Source organism: Bos mutus, chromosome 12 (genome assembly GCF_027580195.1).
Source record: "Bos mutus isolate GX-2022 chromosome 12, NWIPB_WYAK_1.1, whole genome shotgun sequence".
NCBI lineage: Eukaryota > Metazoa > Chordata > Mammalia > Artiodactyla > Bovidae > Bos > Bos mutus.
Window position 1 is genome coordinate 73,320,236 of NC_091628.1, and position 18,649 is coordinate 73,338,884.

An 18,649-nucleotide genomic window follows, 5' to 3' on the forward strand; every position below is an offset into this window, starting at 1 on the left:
GAGGGGCTTGAGTGGAGAGAAATCATGTCACCTAGATGGAGGGATGGGGGCCATAAATTAAGGTCAGCAAAAGTACACTGTCCTTCAGAGAAGTTTGACTATGAACATGAGAAGCATAACAGGGTGACCATCCAAGGAAAGAAGTTTGATCAATTTTCTATTCTTTTGTTTTTCTGATTTTTTTAAACTAATGGAAAGTACTAGAACATCAGTCAGTAAGTTCAGGCACTCAGTCATATCTGACACCTTGGGATCCCATGGACTGCAGCACGCCAGGCTTCCCTGTCCATCACCAACTCCCAGAGCTTATTCAAACTCATGTCCCTTGAGTCTGTGATGCCATCCAACCATCTCATCTTCTGTTGTCCCCTTCTTCTCCCACCTTTAATCTTTCCCAGCATCAGGGTCTTTTCCAGTGAATCAATTCTTCATATAAGGTGGCCAAAGTATTGGAGTTTCAGCTTCAGCATCAGTCCTTCCAATGAACACCCAGGACTGATCTCCTTTAGGATGGACTGGTTGGATCTCCTTCAAGTCCAAGGGACTCTCAAGAGTCTTCTCCACCACCACACAGTTCAAAAGTATCAATTCTTCAGCGCTCAGCTTTCTTCACAGTCCAACTCTCACATCCATACATGACTACTGGAAAAACCATAGCTTTGACTACACAGACCTTTGCTGGTAAAGTAATGTCTCTCATTTTTAATATGCTGTCTAGGTTGGTCATAGCTTTTCATCCAAGGAGCAAGCATCTTTTAATTTCATGGCTGCAGTCACCATCTGCAGTGATTTTGGAGCCAGACAAAAAAAAGTCTCTCACTACTTCCATTGTTTCTAAATCTATTTGCCATGAAATGATGGGACTGGATGCCATCATCTTCCTTTTCTGAATGCTGAGTTTTAAACCAACTTTTTCACTCTCCTCTTTCGCTTTCATCAAGAGGCTCTTTAGTTCTTCTTCGCTTTCTGCCATAATGGTGGTGTCATCTTCATATCTGAGGTTAATGATATTTCTCCTGGCAATCTTGATTCCAGCTTGTGCTTCATCCAGCCCAGCATTTCGAATGATGCACTCTGCATATAAGTTAAATAAGCAGGGTGACAATATATAGCCTCCTTTCCTGATTTAGAATGAGTCTGTTGTTCAATGCCCAGTTCTGTTGCTTCCTGACCTGCATACAGATTTCTCAGGAGGCAAGTCAGGTGGTCTGGTATTCCCATCTCTTTCAGAATTTTACATAATTTGTTGTGATCCACATAGTCAAAAGCTTTGGCATAGTCAATAAAGCAGAAGTAGATGTTTTTCTGTAATTCTCTTGCCTTTTGAATGATCGAACAGATGTTGGCAATTTGATCTCTGGTTCCTCTGCCTTTTCTAAAGCCAGCTTGGACATCTGGAAGATCACAGTTCACATACTGTTGAAGCCTGGCTTGGAGAATTTTGAGCATTATTTTGCTAGTGTGTGAGATGAGTGCAATTGTGAGTAGTTTGAGCATTCTTTGGCATTGCCTTTCTTTGGGACTGGAATGAAAACTGACCTTTTCCAGTCCTGTGGCCACTGCTGAGTTTTCCAAATTTGCTGGCATATTGAGTGCAGTACTTTCACAGCATCATCTTTTAGGATTTGATATAGCTCAACTGGAATTCCATCACCTCCACTAGCTTTGTTTGTAGTGATGCTTCCTAAGGCCCACTTGACTTCGCATTCCAGGATGTCTGGCTCTAGGTGAGTGATCACACCATCATGATTATCTGGGTCATGAAGATCTTTTTTGTACAGTTCTTCTGTGTATTCTTGCCATCTCTTCTTGATATCTTCTGCTTCTGCTAGGTCCATACCATATCTATACTTTATTGTGCCCATCTTTGCATGAAATATTCCCATGGTGGAGAGTTATGACAAAACGTGGCCTGCTGGGGAAGGGAATGGCAAACCACTTCAGCATTCTTGCCTTGAGAACCCCAGGAACAGTATGAAAAGGCAAAAGGATAGGGCACTGAAAGATGAACTCCCCAGGTCGGTAGGTGCCCAATATGCTATTGGAGATCAGTGGAGAAATAACTCCAGAAAGAATGAAGAGACGGAGTCAAAGCAAAACCAACAGCCAACTGTGGATGTGACTGGTGATGGAAGTAAAGTCCAATGCTGTAAAGAGCAATATTACATAGGAACCTAAATGTTAGGTCCATGAATTAAATGTCCATGAATCAAGGTAAATTGGAAGTGGTAAAACAGGAGATGGCAAGAGTGAACATTGACATTTTAGGAGTCAGTGAACTAAAATGGACTGGAATGGGTGAATTTAACTTAGATGACCATTATATCTACTACTGTGGGCAAGAATCCCTTAGAAGAAATGGAGTAGCCATCATAGTCAACAAAAGAGTTTGAAATGCAGTACTTGGATGCAGTCTCAAAAATGACAGAATGATCTCTGTTCATTTCCAAGGCAAACCATTTAATATCACAGTAATCCAAGTCTATGCCCTGACCAGTAATGCTGAAAAAGCTGAAGTTGAACGGTTCTATGAAGACTTACAAGACCTTCTACTACTAACACCCAAAAAAGATGTCCTTTTCACTATAGGGGACTGTCGTGCAAAAGTAGGAAGTCAAGAGATACCTGGAGTAACAGGCACATTTGGCCTTAGAATACAAAATGAACCAGGGCAAAGGCTAATAGAGCTTTGCTAAGAGAATGCACTGGTCACAGCAAACACCCTCTTCCAACAACACAAGAGGAGACTCTAGACATGGACATCACTAGATGGTCAATACCAAAATCAGACTGATTATATTCTTTGCAGCCAAAGATGGAGAAGCTCTATACAGTCAGCAAAAACAAGACCGGGAGCTGACTGTGGCTCAGATCATGAACTCCTTATTGCCAAAATCAGACTTAAATTGAAGAAAGTGGGGAAAATCACTAGACCATTCAGGTATGACCTAAATCAAATCCCTTATGATTATACAGTGGAAGTGACAAATAGATTCAAGGGACTAGATCTGATAGACAGAGCGCCGAAAGATCTATGGACAGAGGTTCGTGACATTGTACAGGAGGCAGGGATCAAGACCATCCCCATGGAAAAGAAATGCAAAAAGCAAAATGGCTGTCTGAGGAGGCCTTACAAATATCCGAGAAAAGAGGAGACGCTAAAGGCAGAGGAGAAAAGGAAAGATATACCCATGTGAATGCAGAGTTCCAAAGAATAGCAAGGAGAGATAAGAAAGCCTTCCTCAGTGATGAATGCAAAGAAATAGAGGAAAACAATAGAATGGGAAAGACTAGAGATCTCTTCAAGAAAATTAGAGATACTAAGGGAACTTTTCATGCAAAGATGGACTCGATAAAGGACAGAAATGGTATGCACTGGAACATAAGCATGAATGAAGTTAAAGGAAAACGATACAAGGATGACTATGGAAATGAAAGCTTCATAAATGACGATGGAGAAATCTTTGTAGAAGGAGCAACTCATAGACTCTGAAGAGGATGTGGAAGCAATTAGCTTATAAAAGAGAACAAACGCCTCTCTAAGGGTGGAAGAAAGCCGAAGTATATTTAGGAAAAAATCAATACAGTTTTTAGTAGGAAGTTGAAGGTATTGAAGCCTGAAAACTTCAATTTTCTCAGAAAAGCTGAAGGCAAGACCAACCTCTGAAAAAAATATTAACTCTGGCGTGTGTGTCATTGTTTACATAAAGAGTTGAATGATACTCATATGTTCTGCCCAGTTCCTACTGGAAACCAAGGCGTATCATGAACTGTTAGGCTTTAGCTCATTTTCTAGGGAGAAATAAAATGTCATGAAATGGCAGGGTACCCTGTGTTCTAATATTTAACAGATCAAAGTGATGGAAAGGGTAATTTATAATTAAACAAATATAGAAAACAGTGTACTAAGATTTAACCTGGAAATAGTCTAAGTAATGAATGAATGAAGTCTTGGAATGATTTAATTTTGGTCTATCAACTTGGCCAGGCTCTTCAGGCGGTACAGTGTTGAAGAATCCTCCTGCCAGTGCAGAGGATGCAAGAGACAGAGGTTTAATCCCTGGGTCAGGAAGATCTCTGGAGGAGAAAAGGGCAATCCACTTTAGTATTCTTGCCTGGAAAATTCCATGGACAGAGGAGCCTGGCAGGCTACAGTCCATGGGGTTGCGACTGAGCACAGCACACATCGGCTTCGGCCACCTCGCATGGAGCAGGCAGTGTGTGTTTTGAAACATCACTTGCTATTTCAGTGGCAGCCGAACTGCTCGGTCCCGGTGGCTGCCTGCAGCGCCCGTTAAAAGGACCTGGTACCGCTGTGCCCACTGAACAGTGTGCGACACACTATGTCCCGCAGGCAGAGACATCGCTCACATGAGACATGCAAACATCAAAGGCCAAAGGTGGGGGAAACACACAGGGCAGTTTCAGGGGATCGGTCCTCTGTTACTGGAGAGACACAAAGATAGTATGTCCATACTGAAACACTGCTGTTTCATTATTAGTGAAACAAGCACAGTATTGGTCTCACTCACTAAATGACTATCCATGTGCTGGTATCTCCTACACTTCATGATTTCAGGGAGTGAAAATATACTGCAAGATATCCTGGGAAAATTTAACAGTAAGGGTTCACCAATTCACCGTTCCCTGTCATCCCTTGAAAAATAAAACTATTAAATAACACTTTATCCTTCAGTTATCTATTAGTAATTTCTTGACAGTATGTATAATAGACACCCTTTAGAGTAAGGTTTATTAAACAGATCCAAGACAAGTGAAGAATCAAAGCTTTTCCACCTCAAGACAAAACAATCTGAGATGACTATTCAGGAGCACAAGTAATCATTTTCCCCCAATAGAAGCATCTTATAGTTCTTAACTCAAATTATTTTCCATTTAAAATGATTAACTCTACTATAAAAAAATAATTTGTTTCTTATGGTTCAAAATGCAATGGGCTGCTAAAGTGGACAGACTGGTCACAGTTTTAGGATTGCTAACAGGACAAAGCAGCTTAGCAACTGTGGCCACAACAAAAAATCAAATGTGAAAATTCAGATCTAGCATGCCTCAGATAAATGCAACCCTCTTATTCAAAGTCATGTCAGCAAAGAAGTGGACACGGAGCAATGCTATTAAGACACCATGGTAAGAAATAGAACAGAAAAGTCTATGGTTCCTCTCTCCACAGGCAAGAGACAGAGCAGATTCTGACGCTTACAAGTATACATTCAAGGCATAGATGTGCTAATAAAACATGCCATGAATCAGATATGTATGCAATATAATTATTTTATATATATATATATATATATATGATCAGGTTGAAATAAATATGAAGTCAAGATTTTCAAGAGATGGTTTGAGTTAACCACTTTTCAGCTTTTACAATTTACTCTTGGCTAACAGAGAAGTTTCTTAAAGTCTGGGAAACAGCAAATCACTATGGTATTATTTTAAAAGAAACGTTTAATGTGCTGATGATTGTAGCAGCGAGTGGGAGAAAATGCCAAAGAATAGGGGAATAAAATAACAGCACCCCAAAAGGAGTGTCGAGAAATCCTTCTCATCAAAATGGAGCTATCCCTGAGTCTGACAATGACATGAAGGGGGTGTCCCCAGTCAAGACAACAATTTAGCACTTCTTCAGACTGTCATTTTTTTTCTGAGCAAGAATTTGGGAAATGGCATTGGTGCCAGAGCTTCCTGATTTTCCTTGGAAGATACTGTTTAACCTCAACAAGAACAAGGCTCACATATATTTCCTCAGATATGCAAAAAGTCACACAGAAGACCTAACTAATTTGCCACTGTATGTCTAACTTATTTCTCTAATTATTGTGTGCCTTCTATATTGACACCACAGGCACCAGTTCTTGCTCCGGTTGTAATCATGCTTCATCCCTGCCCTCAGGGTGGTCAGGGTGATTCTCTACTTCTGGTCCATCAGTGATATTTCTGGCAGCCATGCTGCTTGAGACCACAGCCTCCATATGCTGAAGGGGAGTCTTCTGCTCGAGATCACAGCCTCCATATGCTGAAGGGGAGTCTTCTGCATGTGGTTGCAGCTTCTGTGCCTTCAAATCAAACCCTGCCACTCTCGAGCCCTTCCCCTGGCTGTCCGTAAAAGTTTAAATTGTCAGCATCCTATGAGATGCCTGGACCAGGACTAAGTGCAGACTCTATAAAGAAGTCAGATCCTCCTACCCTTTTCCATCAGAAGAAAGAAACAGATATTCCAGAATGAAGGCAGGAAGGAAATCCTGGCAGGCAGTGAAATAAAGCCTGACAAATTCTCTGAACTCAAGAAAGTCTTTATCCAGCAATACATTGAGGAAATGAGAGAAGGATTTTAAGAATTCAAGTGCAGTCACATGAATATGGGGTTCTCAGAATAACCATAGGCATTTTGCATGAATGAAACAGAAATAGAAAGCCTATTCTGGCAAAGGTTTAGTGTAACTAATCACAATCAGAGAAAATAAATGGAGACGGGGCTTGAAAAAGTGACTGAATCTCTCAACTAATATTCAGAAAAAAAAAATTGAAACATAGGAAAACAGCAAAAGCTATGAATCTAACTTTCTAACTTATTCTTATAAAATTAAAGTTCAGCATCACTCAAGTCATCCAGTGGTTGAACTTTCAAAAAAAAAATATATATATATATTAGAATGTTCCTGGCAGTCTATAGTGGTTGGGACGCCATGCTCCTAATGCAGAGGGCGTGAGTTCGACCCTTGACCTGGGAAGCAAAGTGCCACATGCCTCACATCCAAAACATACAAATAAGCACGGGAAAGTGAGGAATAAATGATTTCTGAAAAGTTAGCCTGCTCTTCTATGAGTTCAGAGAATTCTAAACAGTTCACAGTTGATGATTTCATAATGTCACTTGAAAGGTCATATGGTTCTCTTCTGAAAAATTGTCCCTATAATAATAAGCAACTAAGCAAACCCCACGGTCTTTATGCTGACTTGCAGTGCAGTTCCTCTTAGGCTAAGTTTCTGTAAAATGAAGACTTGTTCTTACCAATGAGCGAAGTGCTTTACTGTGTGTTTTCCTGTAGAGTCCGAGCCCTCCAAATGATTCTATTTTAAGCTAAACAGTTCTTATTTCCTTTATCTTTTTTAATTCATTTATTATAGCCACCACATTCCAGGATTTGAAAGGAACACATTCCCAGTGACATACACTTCTACTATAAAAACAAAAATATATATATATAAATTCTTGAGGGACAAATTAGACAAAACTAGGCCAAATTAAACCTCTTACAAGACATCTCCAGTCATAGTCTTCATCCTTAAATGCTTCTGCTTATGATCGTAAAAAGGGAGAAGAAAACGGTGTGGCAGGATTGTGTTTTCTAAAAGGATATCTTCAAGTCCTAACCCTAAAATCTGTGACAGATCTTATATGGAAATAAGGTCTTTGCAGATCAAAGTGAGATGAGGCTGTATCGCGTTAAGGTAGACACTAAACCCTATGACTGGTGTCTTTATAAAGGGGTATTTGGATGCAGACACATAGGAACGAAGGTCCTGTGATAACAGAGCCAGAGATGAGAGTGGGGCATCTCTAAACAAAGAACACCCAGGACTCTAAGGGGTCTCTGGAAGCTAGGGGCACCCACGGAAGAATTCTTCCCTAGAGCTCACAGAGGCAGTGCTTACAGTGTCACCAGCATCTTGATGTTAGACTTCTGGTCTCCAAAATGCAGGACAATATGGTTCGTTTATATTTAGCCATCAAGCGTGCGGCGATTGGTTAGAGCAAGCACCAAGACCCACGGGAAAAAGGATCAACTTTGGACAACAATCTTGGGTTCAAATCTACACCTTGTTTTCTGGACTATGGCAACTTGCTTAATATCTTTGAGTACCGATTTGCTTGCATGTAAAATCTTGAGGGCTTCTGTAAAAAGCCAGGTACATAATAGAAAATCACTAAGGAACTGTATAATTTTTATCAATAAAGCAAAAAAGCAAAATCATTCATTCTTACTCTTATATTCTAGTATGCATTCTAACAATCCTGCATAATTTCTTAAAATCTTTGTTAGAGATAAACCAATCAGAAAGGATTCCAATTCTAAAGTAATTACAGTATGTGTAAGGACCCATGTCTACATCTGAGCTATAACTGAAGACAATGACAGCAAAATAATTCCAGTGATTTTATACTTAAAGTTTTCACTTTCCTGGAAACACAAATGTTGGAGGCACCTTTTTGCTAGATTTTAACATGAGAAGAAGATTCAATATAAGCCGTATATCCTTACTATCATATGCCCGGTTTGGCTGAACATTAGGAAAATGAATTGAGAGAGAAGACAATAATCATCAAACTAGTTAGCTCTGACTTGTGAGGTATCAAGGCATACAATTTCCAAGAAAAAGGTGAGAGGAGTTCAGTTTGGTATATCTACAAAATGGCTTTCCTAACTATACAGTGACCCACAACCTCAGTCTCCTAATTATCTTGTAATTCCAGGCAAATAAGTGCTGACATAAACACACGTATTTTTTCTCAACTGAAGTATCACATACTATCAAAGAGTATTAGTTAAGTATGTAGACTTTTCTACGTCTGGATACTTAGGTAAGTATCTAGACTTCTCTATGCCATCAAATCTCTTCAAATGGTAACAAACTGGATCGCTTTACTTACTAATATAAGCAGCAGGACAACGTCAGGGTTGTCACACGCACAGGCAATGTGCATCGGTGTCCAGAAGTCTTCATCCTGGTGGTTGACGTTGGCCCCTCTGTCAATCAGGATCTCTGCGATGAAGACATTATCATACCGAGCGCACTAAAAAAAAGAAAGAAAGAAAAGAAAATATACTATTGCAATAAACCATGATAGGCTTACTCCTATTCCAAATTTCTTTTCTACATACAGAAAACTTTAGTGCCAATTATGGAAGCTGGAGGTGGAGCTCAACTGGTGAGGAATTTGCTCCCCTTTTGTACTAACTTACAAGGAAAGAAGCTTATATAAGAAAGGAAAACCGCATCTATGGACAGTAGAAAGGAAAAACAGACTAGGTATTATAGAAGACAAGATTAGTGACTTAAAGGCAGTAAAAACTATATGACATAAAACAGAGAGAAAAATGACTAAATAAATGAATGGAGTATCAGTGAGTTGTAGGAAAACTTCAAACTGACTGACTGATAACCCAATAGACTGACAACATTGGAAATGGGGACTACAGGATAAATTTCTGGTTTTGTCATTATTTAATTACCTTTAAAATTAGCAATTAGAAGACAGCCTAATTTTTAAGCTTCCCTGGTGGCTCAGCAGTAAAGAACCCACCTGCCAATGCAGGAGACACAGGTTCAATCCCTGGGTTAGGAAGATCCCCTGGAGAAAGAGATGGCAACCCACTCCAGTATTCTTGCTTGGGAAATCCCGTGAACCAGAGGAGCCTGGTGGGCTACAGTCCCTGGGATCCCAAATAGTTGGACAAGATTGAGCGACTGAGCAGAGCAGGAAAGTGATTAAAACACTTGGAATTTAAGCTTCTAATAAAAACACAGTTCACAGTATTTTTGCATTATTTTCTTTTACTGTATAGAAACATACATGCTTTAATGTTTAAGCAATATGTAAACAGAAAGAGTTAAAAAGAAAAAGGAGATTCTGCCTCCTCTCCCATTTGGGTCACTGATAAAAATTTCTTATCTACTCTTCAAGATTTTCTCTGCTGTTGAAAAAGATTCTCCCCCTCCTCCATCTATCTGTCTCAAGTCTAGAAAATGTACTATTCCCTAACCTGTTTTTGACATTTAACAATATGCCCTGAGCATATTTGCGAATCTGTTGCAGCTTGTTTCCATTATGCTTATGTGTGTGCTCAGTCACTCAGTCGTGTCTGACTCTTTGCAATTGTATGGACTGTAGCCCACCAGGCTCCTCTGTACATGGGATTTCCCAGGCAAGAATACTGCAGTGGGTTGCTATGTCCTTCTCCAGGGGATCTTCCCAACCCAGGGATTGAACCCAAATTTCTTGTATCTCCTGCATCAGCAGGCAGATTCTTTACCACTGAGCCACTTGGAATTCCACTGCTATGGACCTCTGCTGTCATAGCACAGAATCAAAAGAATCTGCATTTCATACTCCAGTCAAGGGTGTTTCCTTAGAACCAAGAGCTCCTTCTCAACAGTTTATACATTAAAATCTGAACTTATTAATAAAACTCCAGACAGCATTTCAGCAAAGCCCTTTGTGACTCTGTTTTTAACTCCATACATAGCACCTTTCCTTCCAAAGAGTTAAGTCTGAGTTTTTTCTATACTGCCCTCAAGAGACTAAATCCCTGGGGTGGAAAAGATTGTTACTTGTTTTCATTACTTTTCCTCTGATAGTAGCTGACACCTGCCAGAGATTTGATTCATGAATTACTGAATATAAATAGGCAAATTCAGACTTACTGAAAGCTTATTAAAATGTGATAAAACTAAAGACTGCATACGATGAAAAATATTAAAACCTGTGTATCGATTATCCAGGGCTTCCCCCGTGGCTTAGCGGTAAAGAATCTGCCTGAAATGTAGGAGTCCCAGGAGAGAGATGTGGGTCCAGTATTCTTGCCTGGAGAATCCCATGGACAGAGGAGCCTGGCGGGCCACAGTCTATAGGGTTGCAAAGAGTCAGACACGACAGAAGCAACTAAGCCCTCAACATGCATCAATTATCCACCTTTAACACATATGGAATTATTCTTCTCCAACTTCACAGTTACTGGGCATTTCTAACAGAGGTCTTCCAGAAATCTCACTTAGACTCAGATACTCAGTGAATAAATGGAGTTAAATAAATGAAACTAGAAAAGCTTAGCAACTTCCACAGCTTTTCCCTGATGCCCTGCACAAGCATGCGATGTCTTTTTCTCAAAGATGTTGATCTAAGAATATATAATTAGCACGTTGGTGCTGATAAAGCATCAGGACTCATAATGCAGGATACCCAAGAGGTGGGGCGAACACAGAGCTGCTCACGCTTGACATTTTCAAGGGCGAAATTGCCTTTTTCGGTACCTAAGGCATTTTGAAACCCTGTAATTTTGTCTCTCTGGCAACCTGCAATTTTTTATTTGTTTTTATTTACTCAGTAACCCCCGGAAAAGGAGGTTCGGTGCTGAGCCCACGTTCCTGCAGCCGTCAGGAGGTTTTCTTACATGTATTCCAGCTTCAAAGCCTCTTCATCTTAGCCTGACAACCAAAGTCTAACAGTACAAAGATGCAGAGCATTTGCACTGGATTCAGAGCTAAATGAGTGCTTCCTGTTCACCTCATCACCTTCATCTTCTCATTTCTTCTTTCTTCCAACTCTACCATTTCTGAATCTTTTTACTCTGTTCCCTGGGCCGTCTCATTAGGCAAAGATCCCTATATTCTTAGAGTTCATCCATCCATCCACCCATCCCTTCATCCGCCCATTTATCCCTTTAGGATGCACTGAGTACCTACCATGCATCACAGGCTAAGGATACAAACATATCTAAGACGTCACAGCTTTTGAAAATTTACTCTAGCAGAGAGAAAAGCCACGTTCTCCACTCATTACAATCCGTTATGACAAGATTTATAGCAGAAGCAAGGACCATGTGTGATGAGACCTTGGATAAAAGAGTAAGTCTGACCAGAAGGGCAGAGGAGGCTTCAGAACTGACCTCTGAAGGTGGCCAAGTGATGTCATCATTTTCCTCTTTCTTATCGCCTGCTTATCCCTCATGCAGGTCTGCTGTGATCAGTTTATTTCTCTGTCTTTCTGAAAATTCCACTCTAAATAAGACTGCTTGCATCTTAACTCGTAATATCTATCACAGCATCACATTAATAAATTAAGCAATTAAGGGGTTAATGTGGCTCCCCAACAAATCGACTGAGCACCTCTGAGTGCCAGGCCTCCCGTGAGTGCTACAGATGTGATGAAACTGGCCAAGTCCAAGCCAGCCGACAGTCTGGTAAACAGAACATAATTACTCTGAGCCTATAATCTGTTTGGTGGCAACTGTGTGATAAGAAAGGAGACAAACAACCACATAAACTTGAGCTGATTGTGGTCCGGTGGGGGTCGGTTACCATATCCTTGGGGACAAGCCCTGGGAGAGTGTTTTCGGTAGATGATTTTTGAGCAGAGACACGAAGCAAGCAGAGGAGGGAGCCATGTGGATTTCATCGGAAAGTGGAGTAACAGCGAGAGCACGGGAAGCTGGGGTTGGTGGGCCCGTTAAAGGATCAGGAGGGGCAGCAGAGATCCCTGGACCTGTGGGCACGGAGTGTAGGCTCATCCCGCGTGGCCATCGGCGGGGCTCGGGGTCTTCCCTGAGCGGGAAGGGAAGTCGCTGGGACATTTTGACGGAGGAGTGACCCAGCCTGGCTGCTGTGGGGGACACAGAATGAAGGCTGGACACAGGTGGGGCCATGGAAGTGTGCGAGGAAGCTGCAGGCCCAGGGGAGAGGGCGGTTTAGGGGAAGACTGTTTATCCAGGTAAGGAGAGACGGCAGCATCCTGGCCGTATTTCAAAGGTCAAGAAAGCAACTGCTGCTTTGCTGATGGACAGGATGTAGTTCTATGTGCTCAATAAAGTTGGACACAGCATGTGTATATGAAGAAGTGGTCATCCTCCTCTGCTTCTTTCTCTCCATCTGTCAAACACACACACGTACACACACGCACAGAGAGTAAAAATACATTACATTCTTATCTCTTGCACTACTATTGGGAATGCAAATTGATATAGTCACAATGGAGAAATGGAAGTCCCTTAAAAAGCTAAAAATAGAACTACCATGTGATCCAGCAATCTCATTCTTGGATATATACGCAGAGAAAGCCACAATTCAAAAAGACATACACGTCCCGATGTTCACGGCAGCACCATTTACAACAGCCAGGACATGGAGACAAACTAAATGTCCAGTAACAGAGAAATAGACAAAGAAGACGTGGGCCATGAACACAGGGGAATATTACTTAGCCATGAAAAGAACAAAATTTCATCATTTGTAGACATGGATGGGCTGTCAACAATGAATCGACATGATTTTTTTTCCAAAGAAAATATCTATCTGCCACTAGTCCAATGGAATATGCATTCTCTGAAAACTTAATCCAGGTATTGCTGGGAACCTTCTGTGGAAAGACTACAGTATTTATAGATAGAAGGTCAGAGCTTAAGCTCTGGTACTAATTTCTGCTGTGTGAGTTTAACTGTGTTCCTCAGCTGCTTACCTACTAAAGTACATAAGCCTAGGCCCACCCCCACAGATCTACTATGAATATAAAAAAAGTCAAACGAGATGAAAATACATCATAAATACTACAATGCAAGGCAAGTATTGATTAATATCTAACATATCAAAATCACTTTATGGTTTGAAAGTCATTTGATCAACACAATTCATGCTTTGAAGTCCTGTTCATCGTAGTAAATACTTTGAAAGTATCAGCTTGTATAACATCCCCAACTCACAGATGGGAAAAAAAAACGAGGCTCTGTGAGCTTAGAAGTCTCCTGAAGCTTAATGGAAAGGGTACATGGACCCCATGTGATCACACAGAGGGGAAAAAAGACAAAGCAGCTGGCACGTGACTTACTTCCCTCCTGCTCACCTTCTGAAGGGGGACACAGAGGGAGGGGTCAGTGCCCCCAAGAAAAGAAGGCAGGGCCAGGGTGGTCTCCTCGAGAATATGCAGACTGCTGGACCTCTTGGTAAGGATGCCAGTGATACTGACCAAGAAGAGAATCTTATCTCCAGGAAGTCCTTAGTCTAAGACTGCTTGTTACAGCCAAACCTGGGGCCCAGAACTAATGGGCCACATGGCTCCTTGGAAATGTCATGTAAGCCAGGTATTGATGTGAGGATAAAACAGAGGCTTCACAGCCAGAACACCCTAAAACCCTCTCCATCTCCGTCGATGCTGGAGTAAGGCAGCTTTCTAAGGATAAAACAGAGACTTCACAGCCAGAACACCCTAGAACCCTCTCCATCTCCATCGATGCTGGAGCGAGGCGGCTTTCTAAGGATAAAACAGAGACTTCACAGCCAAAACGCTCTAGAAATCTCTTTCCATCTCAATCTGTGCTGGAGAGAAATGGCTTACATTCTTCAGCTGTGTTGTCCACCCAGATTCTGAGTTACCATTCTACTCTGCTGCGTGTGTAGTATGATTGCCTGCACCCTGGGTGCCCCCAGGCTTTGGCAGACACAGGTTTCTCTTGCTGGCAGTGGTTCTCAACCTTGCCCATAAATTAGAATCACCTGGGGGAGTTCTGCACCACCCCAAAGTTCAATAGACACCCCAGAAAAGTGAAGTCAGAATCTCCAGGCTGGGCTGTCACCAGAAGGTCGATGTTGGCATCTTACAGCTGCCAGGTGACTCTAGGAGGCAACCAGGCTCAGATCCAGCCCCAGGTTAGAGAGCTTCCATCTGATCGATGCGTGACCTCCCTTAACATGGTTTGTTCTAAGTGAAGAAATACAGTATTTTTAAAATATTGGTACACAATTATAAATTAGGCTTTTATATTAATCTGGGCATTTTTTCAAAATCATGTCTTACGCTTGTCCTAAAGACCACTAAACTGAACAACTATTGACATCTCCCTTTACTTAAGTTTTGCCCTTAACTGAAACAGCAAAAATTTCTTGCATGTGAAACGGCTGTATTTATTTGTTTATGTGGTTATTTACTTGTTTATTCACTTAATCGTTCCCTGCTTGTTTCCACAAGAATGTAGTAAAGTTTTATTCACATTTATATTATCCAGGCCATGAGCAGAGAATTGTAAAACTCAATGGGATAAGAAAGTAAATAAAAGAAAGGAGGGCTGCCTAATGCTCTACAATTGATACAATATTATTCTGCTTATTTGTTGAATACAATTCATGTTCAAAAGGATCTTCTTTAATGCAGATATGCAAACTCCATTCACTAAAGATCAGCTGGCTCAATGGTAAAGAAGCTGTGTCTTCCTATTTCTGACCAACAATACGGTTCTCTGGGCCATATATTTTATCATTCAAAACCGTTCAATTTAGCCTTGTATTATATATATATATATATATATATATATATATATATATATATATATATATCTCACCCTGGGTTGGGAAGATCCCTGGAGAAGGGAAAGGCTACCCACTTTGGTATTCTGGCCTGGAGAAGTCCATGGACTGTATAGTCCATGGATGGGGTCGCAAAGAGTCAGACACGACTGAGCAACTTTCACTAACTCACTATTGACAGAGAGAGGGAGAGAAAGAGAGAAAGATGAGCTTCCTTGGTGGTTCAGGAGTAAAGAATCCTCCAGCCAATTCAGTAGACAACAGAAGACATAGGTTTGATCCCTGGATCAGGAAGATCCCCTGGAGGAACAAACGGCAACTCACTCCACTATTCTTGCCTGAGTAATTGCATGGACTGCAGCCCACCCGGCTCCTCTGTCCCTGGGTTGCAAAAGAATCAGACACGACTAAGCAGCTAAACAACAACAATTTACAAACTACATTACGAGTAATTAACAAGCATCAGCATGTCACTGTTCAGGCCTGTTCCTCTGAAGCACATCACTGCACTGGTCGTCGTCTGTTACCAGTGCATTCCGCTACGGAGTTTGGAGTCCACAGTTGGTTCCCCTTCCACAGCGTGTCACCCACTCCCACCCGGGCATCACAGCTCTTACCAGATGGAGCAGGGACCCTCCGGAGGACACAGGCATGTGGGGGTCGGCCCCCTCCTTCAGGAGTCGCAGCACTGGAAGAATGAGAGAGGGGAGTTACAGCACGTCTTTGTTCCACACTGTGAACCAGAAGGGGCAGCGTTTCATCTGTGTCTAAATCCCAAACAGCCATGAAAGCCAAAGAAGATGCACGAATCGCCGTCCAACATTATTTTGGGGATTTAACCTTGGCAGCATTTCTCTTCACATTGAAACCCGTTTCTTGGTTTGCCAACATCATCACCTATTTCAGCCCCACAAACTATTCCCAAAGGGGACCACACTCTTACAATTTATTATTTCAAAATGCCTGGCTTAAGCTTCTATCATAGATCAAGGAGAAATAAGCAGAAAGAAGGGAATCACTTCACTCAGCTCATGTATGCTTTAGCTCACTCTTATTTTTTTAAACTCATTAGGACTCATTGGCTTAAAACAATAAAAGCTGACACTTTGCACATTAAGCTTTCCTTCGTGCAATTACCCCTTGGCCCCACTTCCATCATTCTCCCAAAGCCATTTGTAGCTAAATTAGCAATGTCAGACAGCTCAAAATAGATGCCACTCATCAGGATAACAGCACAGCTGGAAAGTGACCCGTGTTTCCATTTGAACAGCAGAGGTGGGCTGGGTAGGGCGTGGAATGCAACAGGCCTTGGGAGATAGGCTGTGTTGTTAATGTATCTTCTGTGACACTCTGTGGGCTCCAAGAGGCCCATCCATTCCCCAAGACACTATTCCAGTTCCCACTGTTAACAGCAGTATCGTCGTTTTCATGAAGAGCCATTCACGTTTTGTCCACAAATAGATAACTAAAGCAACAGTTCTTCAAGTTTGTTATTACACAGAACTGTACAAAAATGACTAAGATTCAAACTCATACTTTCTAGAGCAAACTGTCTTTCCACTACCTTTCTCTGTAACTTGTTAATGTTATTAGAACACAGACACTGTCCTTGTCACCCCACTTGACATACCTGTCACCCCAAGTCTTGACTGTGTTCCAGTCTCTGGTTTGTTACCATCTTCCCCAACTTTAACTGCACATCACAGAGGACGGACACAGCTCCTCTCACACCGCTTTCTCTCCCAGACTATCTCTTCTGTGACGCTTGCACGAGGGATGAAGAGGAGGCATGCCAGCCCCACAGATGTGACAAACCCACACCCAGCCCAGTGCAGTCTCCAAACAGCCTCTCCTGAAATGGGAGCATCCCTGTCCAAGTCTCTCTCCTCGGGAAAGCCGGATGCATTCCTGCTCTCAGACCAACAGTGATACCTGGTCTGGCTCCTTGACCTCACAGCTTGGTCCTCCCAGCCCTCTTCCACAAAGAAGTGTCTCCACAGAAGCATGTCTACACTATTCATTCACCCAACAGCTTTGCCTTGATGATGTTCTTTCTTTAATAATTTAACGCTTTTTGTAACCTAGATTCTCCTAATGTGGGAGGTTGGTGACAAAGGTATAGGTCTTACAGGATGAGTTGTAACCTGACATCAGACGGCTCATCCATTTGCAGACACAGGTACCTCCCTTGTCTGCCCTCTACAGGACAGTCCAGCAAGGTGAGGCTTTGGCTTCTCTTCCCATCTCTGAGCTGCTGTGAACCAGCCTGTTTCCCGGCTGTATGTCAACGGGCTCCCTTGCTGCCTTTCTCAGTCTTCTTCTGCACATACATGTAGTAAGTGCATGCATGTCTTACTCCCTCATATACTTCCCACCCTTAATTTTAGAAAGTGTGTTCATGAAAACAGAAAGTTCCTTAACTATATTTACCAATAGTTTTCTCAGAATGAAAATAGCACTTTTACCCTAATAATTATTGCTTAACAAATGAAATTATTCATCTTGAACTGGCTGAAACCTCCTTGGTGCTTTATGGTCTTTACAACAAAGAACTTGTACTGGTGTGATCACACCACCAATAGTGAGGAAGATTATATGTTACTAATTAAAATGTTAGTAAAATGCTATTATATTTCTACAAAGAACCCACCATGCACACATGTGGTGAACTATACATTATATAAATCAGTGATACACTGGCCTTGCGGTTTGACCCATTTGAGACTGAGCCCCATTGGGTAAGTGAACGGACTTCTCTCTATGTCTTAGTTTTCTGTTAGTAAAATAATAGACAATTTTTGGACTCCCATGATGAGAGTGTAGTGTGAATTCAATGGAACAACACATACAGCAAACTGATCAAGCTTCCTGGCCCTGGTCAGGGGGTCGCTAAATGATTTTTATTAGTAAAACTACTGTTTAAGTTATGAAACCAATAATGATATATCATTAAACACATACCTTAAGGTTTATTCTAAATTTTTTCAAAACCCTATGATTATTAAATGCTGAATTTAAGTATAGGATGTAAGCCAATGCAAATTTACCAATATTTATTGAAAGATGAGTATACAATTTATCAGGCAGAATAAAGGGCAGAAGAGGGCAACGGAGGAGATGATGGGAGAATGATGAGCAAGGGGGGAGCAAACAACAGTCAGGAGTAGAAGGCTGTGTGTGACTTGGAGGAATGTGTTGTGGGGGATATTTTACATTACACTACAAGACGCAGGCATCATTCTGTGGCCAATGAAGAGGATCATAGCCTATTAAGCAAAGAAGTAAAAAAATCCTTAGGTAGGTGCTATGGACTAAATGTTTGTGTCTCCACAGGAGCAGGTGGGCCACAATGATGTGCTGGTGAATGCTCAAGGATGGATGGAGATGTCTAGATGATGGATGGATGGATGGGTGGGCAGGTGGATGGATGGGTGGGTGGGCAGATGGATGGATGGGTGGGATGGTGGATGGATGGATGGATGGGATGGGATGGTGGATGGATGGATGGGTGGGTGGATGGATGGATGGGTGGGTGGATGGATATGCATTTAGGAAT

General features: G+C 41.7%; 1 protein-coding gene across 1 annotated transcript in view; it reads right to left on the bottom strand.

Annotated features, from left to right (window-relative positions):
- The window catches only part of MYO16 (myosin XVI), a 390,818-nt gene that overhangs the window by 343,060 nt on the left and 29,109 nt on the right, over positions 1 to 18,649 (bottom strand). Inside the window, 2 exon segments of the mRNA XM_070380864.1 lie at positions 8,675 to 8,818; positions 15,711 to 15,781. Coding sequence (XP_070236965.1) covers positions 8,675 to 8,818; positions 15,711 to 15,781 — 215 coding nt within the window.